General features: G+C 40.0%; 2 protein-coding genes across 2 annotated transcripts in view; both read left to right on the top strand.

The window, feature by feature from the left end:
• Window positions 1-12,490, top strand: part of LOC112045052 (calmodulin-binding transcription activator 2) — a 202,428-nt gene that overhangs the window by 105,087 nt on the left and 84,851 nt on the right. The window lies entirely within an intron of this gene.
• LOC128198753 (uncharacterized) lies at window positions 459-2,159 on the top strand. Its single transcript, XM_052885560.1, has one exon. The coding sequence runs from the start codon at window positions 459-461 to the stop codon at window positions 2,157-2,159; it is 1,701 nt and encodes a 566-aa protein (XP_052741520.1).

Below are 12,490 nucleotides of genomic sequence, written 5' to 3'. Positions count from 1 at the left end.
TTACAAGCGCTAAGTAATAATTTACTTCGCGCTTGTAACATTTAAATGTTTAAAATTGGTTGAATAATAGGAATTGTTGTTAGCTTATTTGTTTTATTAGTCTGTGGGTTTTCAGAACTCTCGGGAAGTCTTTATTGTATTTCAGAGTAAATAAAAAAAAAAACCCTTTTATGGGAAGTTGTTGTTATTTCGATGTCGGTGTTTAGTTTAATGTTTCTAGTTTGTTATTATTATTTTTACTTTGTAATTTGAGCTGCTGATCGCTAGGCACAGACCCGTCTGACTTGCCAGGCGGGTAAAATTCAATTATGGCCGACGATCAGTCGGCAAATATGGAGGTTGCGCCTGTACGCAGAAGTCGCCGCGTGGTCCCAGGTTATCGTAACCTAGGCCCGGCTACGCGGCTCTCACGGCGTGAGGAGTCTGTCTCGCCCAGCTCGCGAGACTCATCACGCTCCATGACGCCGGTGCCCCGTGGCACGGGGATTAGTGCCGCTAGAGCGGAGTTGTTGGCCGCTCGGAAGGAAGCTCGAGAAGAGGCCTTTAATAAGATGCTTAACGACCGAATCGTTCGACGAGAGATGATGGAGCCTGTCCTCGAGCCAGAGAAGGGGACGGTCAGTGGGACCTCATGCCTTGAGGACCACTCGGGACTCACGTCTGAGGAGTTGAGAGCCTCAGCGGGCCGGAGTGTCGCTGCCATCATGCAGATGGCCACTCGGTCCAACAACTTGAAGGGCTCATTTGTACGGCGTTTTAAAGAGGCGGCGACTGAACTTCAGGAAATAGTGGAGGCTCTCGCGTCTCGGGCGGAGACTGAAGAGAATCGATGGCTACGTGAGGACAATGACCGGCTACGTAACGAGATTGAAAAAATTAAAACGGAGTTGAAGGCTCACCGACGTGAGTTTTCTGAGATGCAAACGGCGGCTAAAAGTGTGACGGCAAAAAGCACCGCGGCACCTACACTGGATGCAGACACAATTGAAGCATTCAAGGCTTCAATTGTGTCCTCGGTTGGGGTGATGTTAGATGCCCGATTTGCCGGCATCGAGGAGCGTCTTCTTCCACAGAAGATTATTCGTCCCCCTCTGGGGGCGGATCGCAGATCAGCTACTCCACAGACAGTCAATCCACCGGAGTCAATAATCCATAACGTTGAAGCAGCGGCGGCGTCCCCTGGAGCTACACCGGCAACTGCTGGCTCAAGCGGGGCGTCGCCGGTTGCAGATAGCTGGGCAACCGTTGTAAGAAGGAAAGGGAAGAAGACCTCTCGCCCGGCAACGTCCGCTGCTGCACCTCCAGCGGATCCTCCGAAGGCCCCTCCCGCAGCTACCCCAAAAAAGGCTGAGCGAAGCGTCGTTGTTCCTAAAACCGCCGCGGTTATTATTACGATGACGTTAGACGCATCAAAAAAGGGGGTGACCTATGCTCAGGTCCTTGAACTGGCTGAGAAAAAAATTAATTTGCAAGAGCTGGGCATTGGTGCGGGTATGAAAATACGACGAGCCGCCACGGGAGCTAGACTCCTTGAGCTGCCACAGGGGCAGACACAGGAGCAAGCCGAGGTACTGGCTGGACGACTTAGGGTGGCATTGGACGGTATAGCGGATGTTAACCGACCATTAAAAATGGTGACCCTCTGGGTCACTGGTTTAGACGATTCTGCCACGGATGAGAAAGTTGCAGCGGCGGTAGCCCGGGCTGGGGGTTGTCTTCAGTCTGCAGTGAAGGTGGGTGACGTGCAGCCGGGCCTCAGAGGAATGGGCTCGGTTATAGTTCACTGCCCGGTGGACGCAGCCAAGAAGATTTGTGACACTGGGCGGCTGTTGGTTGGCTGGAGTTCTGCCGATGTCCGTGCACTTGAGCAACGCCCCTTGCGCTGCTTTAGATGCATGAGCATGGGGCACACGGGCCCCGTTTGCCTCTCAAAGAAGGACCGGAGCAGACTGTGCTTCCGGTGCGGTGGCGAAGGACACAAGGCGGCGGGGTGCGTGGGTACTATGCGTTGCGCCGTCTGTGCTGATGCGGGCTTGTCGTCGGGGCACATAATGGGGAGCAACAGCTGTTGCCCCCCTTCTGTTAAAGGAGGAAACGGCCCCCAGCCGCGGGCCAGTGAAAAGAGTCCAGCGCGGGAGGATACTAATATGTCGTCATGAACCAGACACACCATATTAGCGTCCTCCAGATGAAGCGAAGAGCGCGTCGGGATGTCAAAGTGCATGCACTTCGCGATCCTTTAACATCCCAATATGACGCAGGTGGCCCCGCTGGGTTTTAGTGGGTATTCTGTTGTTCAGCGAGTCCCACATACCCTGCCGTAGACTGCACAGCTCCGACTGTGGAGTCTCCGGACGGGATGCGTAAACGCATTTCCCAGCGACAAAAAAAAAAAAAAAAAAAAAAAAAAAAAAAAAAAAAAAAAAAAAAAAAAAAAAAAAAGGTTGGTTTCACTTTTGTTTATGGAAATTGTTGTCTTCGAATACGGACTACTAAAGTAATCCGTGTCTTCGAACGATGATCTGCGATAACAGCATTGTTTTATTTATTTAAAACTAGCAAACGTCGCGGTTTCACCCGCGTGGTTCCCGTTCCTATAGGAATACGGTTATAAATATAATATCCTTCAGCACTAGGGAATAGAGTAGCTTCCCAACAGTGAAATATTTTTTTAATCAGTTTAGTAGTTTCAGAGCTTATTCAAAGTAAACAAGCAAACAAACAAACAATCAAATCCTCCCTCTTTATAATATAAGTATAGATGAATATGTGCCATATTTTAAAATATAACTAATATTGCCATTCCACTCCAACTACTTGGAAAATACTGTGTTAGGAGTGGATACGGCAATAGTCTAGCGGGCAGGGATAGAACCACCACCTCTCGGTGAAACAATATCCCCAGTTAATTAGGGTAGGCACTATATGTTTAAAAAATTTTTACAAATATTCGATTTTGTACAATTTTTAAATTAAAGTGCCTACCCCTTGAAAACCTCGTTCATGTCACTGGTTTCGGTAGCCATTTAGTACTTGGGTGTCTGAACCCTTTAAACCTGCTATCTTTTAAAGCCACTACAGTCCAGGCTCCTTGACTACCTGACTGTACTTGCCTAAGAACATGGACTTCTTCTTCCACCTCGCATATTCCTGTCACACGCGGTCTGCTTTCCTAATCAACTCCACTTTGAACGCTGGTATGCGTCCTCGTCAGAGAGTTCCAGTTCTTTCAGATCCTTTTGGACCGTAGTCAGCCAAGTAGTCAGAGGTCTACTCCTACCTCTTTTACCCGTGGCGAAGGAAAGACACTTTTTTACTACGTAGTCGTCGGGCCTTATAGCATAGACTGCCAAACTAAAATGAGCTGTCCATCTAAAATACACGTTTTTATTGGGATCTCATTTTTGTATCTACGAAGTGCTGGTCTGACTGGTCTGGTTTGATAGCAATCGATAAAATAGTACAGGAGATCGATTCTTGTTCTTTATACTCGTCGATGTAATATTGGCCTATAACAAGTTATAATAAAATTTGAACTTTATTTTTATGGGATGCCAAAAATAAAATATCAATAACAACGACGTTGCCACGGAAACGAGCGATGTCCCATCGCTGTAACTATACAGAATGCAGGGGCTGATCATCCCCCCAACATTCTGCAAAGTTACAGCGCTGTGACATCGTTGGTATCCATGGAAACTTTGTTGTTAGTGACATTTTATTTTCTGTATCCCATAGAAATATTCAAATTGTAATTAAATTATTACATCGAGGACTATAAAATAGCGGAATCACACCCCAGTTATCCTCCATTCGATAGTTTTTCAAACGGCCAAATGAAATGTCTTTAGCAAAAGTCAAAGTGAGCGCCAATTCGTCAGACATTGCCTCAGCTTCATCTCAATCACGCTAATCGCTGCGATAAATACTCCGGCCGGGAGTCGATCCCTGAACTGTTGCCGTTTAAGCCGAATTATCCACTGATGGCATCTATTAGTGCTGACTGTATTGTTTTTTGCTGACATGCGCTAGAGAGCTATATTATCAATGGAAAGTATAATCTAGGATGCCGTATGATATTTTTTATAGTAGACTATCTGACGTCCGTGACTTTATCCGCCCTTAGTTTTCTTTAATCCAGCCCCATCGCAAAATCTGTTCTTAGTGGATACCTACTAACTATAAACTACCTCTCTGCCAAATTTCAGCTTTGTACATCTAGAGGTTTTCGAGATTTCGTGATGAATGATATTCGTTATTCTTTCGCATTTATATATTAAGATAATAGAAGCATATAGTAGTAGTGAATTTTTACGACACAGTTTAAGTGGAAAAGTTCTACCATGCATAATTGTGCTACCAAGCAGCATTGTCCTGTTCTGGTTGCCTGTGTAATTTGTAAAGAGAGCATTACACACCTACGAATATGTCTCAGTTTAAAAAGAATAAATGACCGTAATTTATCAGTCGTAGTGAAAGGTAAAGTGTAACAAACTTGGATTATATTTAGCTCCTCGCAAAGGCTCGGGCCAAAAACTACCCCGCGTATTTTATTTTCTACGTATCTTCATAGCACCCTCAACAGTCTAGGCCTAAAACTACCTCGTAAACTTCATTACATTCAATAATGTGAAATATCGTCAACCCCAATCTTCGCCTTCAACAATCTAATCTGAGAAAAATTCACCATCAGCCTATTTTAAGGGTCCACTATTGTACCAGACCTCTCTCCTTATAGAAGAGGGAATATGGAGCTTAGGCCCACCGTGTTAACGCGGGCTGGCCGGTGAGAAATATTAATAAAACGCTCCAATAGTTCTTATTTCGATGCAAGGCACCAATGTTAGGGTAATTAAACTCCTACATGTAGCTATTTATCCAATGTAACATCGATTCGGCACCATGAATCGATGTGTTTACTTTATCCGTACTACCGGAATATCGATTGGTCTCGACTCTCGACGGACAGACGTTTTGGATAACGATTATTATTAAAGGGGATTGAGTTAATTGGATTACAGAATTCTGCATATTCCCGATTCCCTGTTGGCTCAGTATTTGTCTTGTACGAAAGTTTCGAGTTGCGAATGCTTTAGATTCGTAAAGTGAGGTCGGAATCTCTTCATTATTATATTGGACCCCGATTTCTTATGCCACTCGCAACCAATAACAATTTAACTACGATTACGTCTTGACAGATTTTCCAACCCTACAAGCCACATACATGTACGAAAGTTCCTCTTAACCGTAGGTTCTCAATATTATTTTTCCCACCACCCCTTCGACAATATTTCTTACCACTATTGTACGATTATTAATTCCAGTCAGTAAAATGACAAGTGCCACTGTTGTGACTAGTTCCGATTTCTTGTGCTAAAATTGAACTTTTCGTATCATCCAATTTAATTTATATAATAATAATTAAGGTAGGTATGTGAAATGTTTAGTTAAATTTTCATATAATTATGTACAATGTATACAGACATTATTTTTGAAACATTCTTTTAACTTTAAACTTTATTATATTGTTATTTTAATTTGCTTACTTCCCCTCTGGTTCAAATTTCTCTAGATCCTCTGACGACATCAAACGCCAACCGGAGCAAATTATATTATATTCAAAAAGACCTTCAAACCGGAACGCAGTAATGCTGCTTGTCTAGAGAAAAAATCGTGACGGTAGTAGGTAATTGCCCGATCGGGCTCTGTCACAAAAAGCTCCACTACTTACTACATATACACTTTGCACGTAAAAAACCTTCATAAAATAAATAACCAAAGTGTCTGTACAACCCTTAACAGCTATTTACGGATGGATCGTACAAGGCAAACAAAATGTTCTCTCCATCAAAATGCAAACTTTAACCCTGGAATTCATAGTCGTGAAGTGAACAATCCCCCACAAACCAATATTCAGTATTCACCCAGGGGCTGACTATTGAATCATCCTTCATTGCATTTCATAAACAAACTACTGGAGAGCCCCTAGGTGACTGGAGTTTCAAGCAAATGTTGTCTATGATTTTACATTAGATCTTTGAAAATTCTGTGACACAACCACAGAGAGACGTATTTTGTTAATTCTTTGACATTTTACAAAATAATTGAGTTTCTAATATTTTCATTTACTTTTTGTTTTTATTTATCGTAGTAAAATTTAATTCGTTCAAGTGTACAATAGATCAGTTTTATCAAAAAGTTTCTTTCTCACAAGAAGGAGTTGTTAGAAAAATATTGAAGTTATGTGGACGAACATGATCATATACAAAATTATCAGCCGATGGACGTCCACTGCTGGACATAGCCGTCTTGCATGGACTTTCAAACACAACGGTCTCGAGGGGCCAGCGTCCAGCGGCTCCCTGCAACCCGCTTGATGCCCTCGGTCCACCTAGTGGGGGTTCGACCAACACTGCGATTTCATCGGCTCTTCGAACTATGTGGCCTGCCCATTGCCACTTCAGCTTCACGACTCGCTGTGCTACCTATGTCAGTGACTTTGGTTTGTCTGCGGATCTCCTCATTTGTGAAACGATCACGCAGAGAAATCCCAAGCATACTATTTACTATATAAGTAGTTTGATATTTCATACTTTTGTAATGTTACAATACTTGAAATAAAAAAAATATTGTAAGAGGAAATTTGTTTATTTTACTCAAAACCACCTATAATTACCTGAAATAATTACAAGTAGGTACTATTATGCTGTATTTTCTTACAATTTATAGTAAGTGCAGTAAATAAATATAAGTGTAGCTTATCCTTAGGAATAGTGGTAAAATTGCATTTCACAAAGCTTTAGATCACATAATATTATATATTTAGGAGGTAGGCTTGGCCCGGTAATGGGCTGATAATAATGAACCACACAGTACTTATTGCAATTCTAAAATCAAACCTATATCCTTTTAATACAAAGTTTAATTAATAACAACAATAAATACATAATTTACATATAACTTATTGTTATTATTGTATATTTTTATAGGGCCAGACTTAAATGAAAAATGCAGAAGTAAACATTTAATAATTATCTTTATTAAAGATGTGAATCAATAAATTTCATTCAATTAAGATTTGTATACATTTTCTATTGTTATGGACTTCAGAGTGAGTGACCACCTTACAACATACTGCACTCACTCCTACTACCTCTATATTAAATGCTGCTGACTTTTCAAGGTATGTGGGTCTTCCAATTACTGTGATCTGAAAACTCGGATTTTCAAGGACCAAAGTATTCTCAGTATTCTTGGTAAAACAGTATTCTCAGAGCTCATCACTGCTATTCCCTGCCATGATAGCCGGTTTCTTTAAATCTGTGCATAGGGTCCTCCGGGGTTGTTTATATGTATACCTATGCGTGCCATCAATACAGCTTGACTTGTGGCATTTCTGTTATTTCATAGAATGCTTGATGGAATGCACATACAGTCTGAAAATAAACATTATGTTAGTCACATTTATGTAGGTTATAGGTATATTTCCTAAATCAAAACTAGATAGGTATACCTAACATTTATATAGGTTAGATTACAAACAAACTAATTAAATTCTTCATCATGAGTATGTTAAGCATGAGTCTCCTCTCAGAATGAGAGGGATAAGGTCCACCACTCTGGCCCAATGTGAATTGGCAGACTTCACACATGTAGAGACAATGTTTTTCCTTCACTGTATGAGAAATGTGATATACATTTAAATTCATAAAATGCACATAACTGAAATGATTTGGAGGTGCATGTTTCAGACAGCATTTGAACCTACACCCTCCGAATAGAAGGCAGAGGTCATATCAACTGGGCTATATGGATTTTGACCTACTCCTAATTTATCTATACTAATATTATAAACAGGAAAAATTTGTTTGTTTGTTTTGAATAGGATCTGTAACTACTGAACTGATTTGAAAGATTTTATCACTGTTGGGAACCTACACCATCATAATCAAAGGCAGGGGTCATACCCACTGGGCTAATTGGTTTTATATCTACTCCTAATTTATCTTTACTAATAATAGAAACAGGAAAGATTTGTTTGTTTGTATGTTTTGAATAGGCTCTGGAACTACTGAACCAATTTAAAAAATTCTTTCACTGTTGGGAAGCTACACTATTCCCGAGCTCTATAGGCTATATTTTATCCCCATATTCTTACGGAAATGGGAACCACACAGGGTGAAACCGCGCGGCGTCTTCATGAACAAAAAATTATTGATAATGAACAAAGGTACGTACCTGAAAACATCCCGTTTCATAGAATCGAAGTGCTGCTAGAATGTATAATACTAGCGGTATTGGTATTCCTCTCTTGGTCTTCTGTGTTCATTCTTCATCAAACAGAGGCATATTATGCCTAATATGAGAATCTTTCGTACATTCCATATCGCCATAGTATTATACTGGGTTTACGCAATTACGAATATATATCTTGGGCACTGATATAACTCGCTGTTTATAACTTCACTTATAACGATCCGAACGTCCACTTTCTAATAAATAAATCACGAATAACAACAAAAAAAAATGCCAGGGGATGGTTTGGCTGACAAATATCGGTAATTCAGCAGTCAGCCGCCAGCTCCTGTCAAATGAGGGGTTTCTTTTGTCTATGAAACGCGTAGGGGTTGAATTCGACACATAGCGGCTGAATAATCCCCTTAGGGGCCCCCTACTACGACTATGAATTCCACCGTAAATTTACGATCGCCCATCAAGCTAGGGAGGTGAAGTGTCGGGATCGATGTTCTGTTTTTCTTTCCTTTTTTATTGACCGACTTTACGATTTTGCTTGCAAGGCGCTGCCCGTATCTTGCTCGAGCATTGGAGCACTTCTAGGGTTGTCACCTGTTATAAATTAATTATTTAATGTTTATTGAAAATGCCATAAAAGATTTTAAAAAAAATCAGGCTTTATACTTCAAAGCAGTGAAAACACCATTTTTCTTGACAAAAAGGACACTTAGACATGACAAAAATGTCGAATCTGGGTGTTGTTGGATTTGGATTCGTAAAGTTAAATGTTACATAAATTAATTATCAACTATCTAGTAAATGTCTAGTAAATGTTCTCTGTCTTGACTGAAATTAAAACTTTGATTTACGATTTATAATAACCGGTAATACGGAAAGCATGACGATTATTTTTGTAGAGACCAACCAGAGACCAAGACATAATAAATATGCAACAAACAAAACAAGAACCGAAAAAGCGCAATATTCTGTCCTGTAATCATTTTAAGATATGTGAAAAGTTGTGTTTTAAGAAGTTCCATTCTTTTTTCATTCATAAGGAATTCATATTGTGCCATAATAATATCCTCAAATACGGGAAGAGTGTAACATAGGAGCTGGCAAAATAAAAAAGGAATTTCCACAAGGACCGAAAATAAATGTTGATGTAGAACTCAAAGGCCTATCTGGCGCTATCGGCGTAAAGCACAATATCCGCTGAGTAATGTCCGCACTGATCAGAAGCGGGATCGCGGGCTCGGGGAAACACGTTCCGCGCTCCACCGCCGCCTATAATTTGCGGGCTTCACTACCGGTAGGGATGGACCGATTTTCAAATTTTACTTTGCAATATCGATAGTTTAATATGATGGGCTCGTTTGCGTGCCATCTGTTAAAAAGCGTTGTATAGGCTTGAGTATATTTTGTCTATTTGGTTGAAATAAAAGTTTTTGAGACAGCTCGTCATTTGGAATTAAAGACACATAAGACTTTCAATTGTTAAAAAGAAAGAAAGAAGAAACATTTATTTTAAAAAGTGTGCCACACTTAACCCCTTAACACTATTGTAGTGCCTGATACTCAAACCACTTGGTCCAAGCATCAGAATACCACTGTGTCACATTTGGCACAACCTTGAAAAAGGATCCAGCTCTGCATTGGGCTGCATGTACCAAAGAAATATTGATATACCAATTGTTGGTATAAAATTTAAAACTTATCCGCATAATGTTCAATATCCTCTGAGTTATGCGCTCATTGCTCAGCCACCTATAATTTGCGGGCTTTTCTATTGGTATAAATAAACGATATTATAATATCTCTCTCCTTGATGTATTAATTTAAGTAATTTGATTAAGGTATACTCGTATTACAAATAGCACTTAAAACGAAATAAGATTCACTTCAAGGTAAAAATGTGATCAATTTATGAGATTAATGACAAAACGTTTTCTGTAACCTACCTAAAATAAATGATACAATAATTTATTTTAGGTACTTAAAATTTTTAATACTAAGGTACTTATTTTATAAAACCTTTTATTTAAAATTTAACTGTCAATAGTTAGAAATTTTACAGAACTACCTACCTCTCGATATAACATCAGCCTGCACTCGCCCATCACTATGGCATTATTTGCCGACGACTCACGACCGTCGCGGGGCTTATTTGTGTAGCTTGATTTATAAAGGTTCGGTTTGTCGCGGGGCGCTTTCTATTACCAATAGTGCTGGCGAAAGGCAAGGGTCGACTAGTGCTGGTTAATTGGAGTTTAATCTTCGATTTGTTTGCTCGACACCTTTAGTGCTGACAACTTTCTGGTGGAGTTTAATTCGATATTGCCTAGAGAGTTTTATTCTGCCAGTTGGGCCAATTTGGGATAATATTTTTGTAAACGCAAATAACTGCTTTGTTAATCCTGGGGTTAGGCTATGCGGCTTTGAATTATCCTGGGACGAGTCCTCTGTTGAGCTAACATTAATACCCAGCCAACCAGCATTAGAATAGCGGGGCGGGTCTAAGCTCTAAAACATTACAAGTAGGTAGGCCTGCCGGCCAATTTACTATTTTATAGTATGTTAGCTACAGTTAGCATTAAATAAATAGTGAATACGAAATCACGTGACTTAAGAATTATTGACAATAACTAGTTGGTACTGCCAATCCTCATTTCGCCAGCGTGGTGGACTATTTGGCCTAACGCCTCTCATTCTAACAGGAGACTCGAGCTCAGCAATGAGCTGAATATAGGTTGATAATGATGATGATGAAATTTCGTATTATGTCTACTAATATACGTCAAAGTTAGTAAATAGTCCTGTTGGCCCTATAGTGGATCGTTAAATATGCTGATTTAAAAAACCCATCATGCTCGACCTGAAAAAATTTAACCACTTAAAATCAGGTGGGCCCAACTGTTCCAGTAACTATAGTTTTAAAAAAATAAATCAGTTGTAGACAATTAATATTAGTATCTGTAGCAAATGGCGCAGCTGAAGTGGCAATGGGCAGGGCACACAGTTCGAGGAGCAGATGGATGTTGGGGGTCCCAAGGTGCTGGAATGGCGACCCCGCACCAAAAAGCGATTACCTCACTAGGATCAAGGACATCAACCGGATTGCAGGGAACCGCTGGATGCTATTAGCGGCTCGAGACTGTTTTGTATGGAAGTCATGAAAGAGGCCTATGTCCAACAGTGGACGTCCATTGGCTGTTAATGATGGTGATGATGATGATGAAGAGCCTATAAGTATTAAAAGTATTAATAAATAGTAATTCTAATGTCTATTTAATTCATTCACGCCAAAGTTTACATTGTGGTTCAAAGATTTTCATTCGGCTCATGTTGTTTTTGCAACCATTTTAAAGCGTGGGCTCAAAACAGCGCTGTATCTATCAGTGTATGGTTTTCAATAACAAAATTAAACATTCCGTGTAACATGCGAATATAAATTTTGTTTTTTTAGGCTCGCAACATCGGGAATCGAATCTGCAGGGAGTTTGTGACACGGGTCAACTAACAAGGGCTGTTTTAGCAATCGACCCGTTTGTTACGAGTGTTTTATGAATTTCCGGATATTTTTTTAGGTTATTTGAGGTAATTGTGTTTTCTTATAGATTTATGGTTTTTATTCCCCGTAAAATTGGGTTGCGTTTTATGAATGTATGTATAACTGTATCTTCTCTCCTATTAGGGGATTTAGGAGCTTAGACCCACCATGTTTCTTCAATGCAAGTCAATATCACAATGTTTGACTTTATAACGAAAACTCGATAACATCATTGTCACATTTACTCGCCCTCCACAAGACCCCTATCTTATGGAATGAGGGTCATTCCTATATAGAGGGGGAATTTGGATACCGAATGTACTCGAATGTAACACACATTGAGGGATAATGTTTTTCTCTACTAACTAATATAAGATGTCATCTTAATACTACTGTCCTGCAGGATGTTGACATGTATCTTGGTGTATTACATCAAGTGGAAGTGGTTTTTCGTCATATAACATAGCTATTTCAACGAAATGATGTCAATTACCATTATTTTGTTATAAAACAATACAAAATTTCGTTGATAATAGCAAAAATGAAAAACACTGCAAATTGGTGTAGTGGCTCACGTTTTTCATCGTATACCAAGATATTATATCATTTCCCTGTTACCTTTTACTAATCTATCCTAATATTACAAAGCTGAAGAGTCTGTTTGTTTGAACGCGCCAATCTCAGGAACTACAAGTTTGATTTGAA

This window comes from Bicyclus anynana, chromosome 14 (assembly GCF_947172395.1).
Source record: "Bicyclus anynana chromosome 14, ilBicAnyn1.1, whole genome shotgun sequence".
NCBI classification, from domain to species: domain Eukaryota; kingdom Metazoa; phylum Arthropoda; class Insecta; order Lepidoptera; family Nymphalidae; genus Bicyclus; species Bicyclus anynana.
This window is presented reverse-complemented; position numbering and strand designations above follow the sequence as displayed.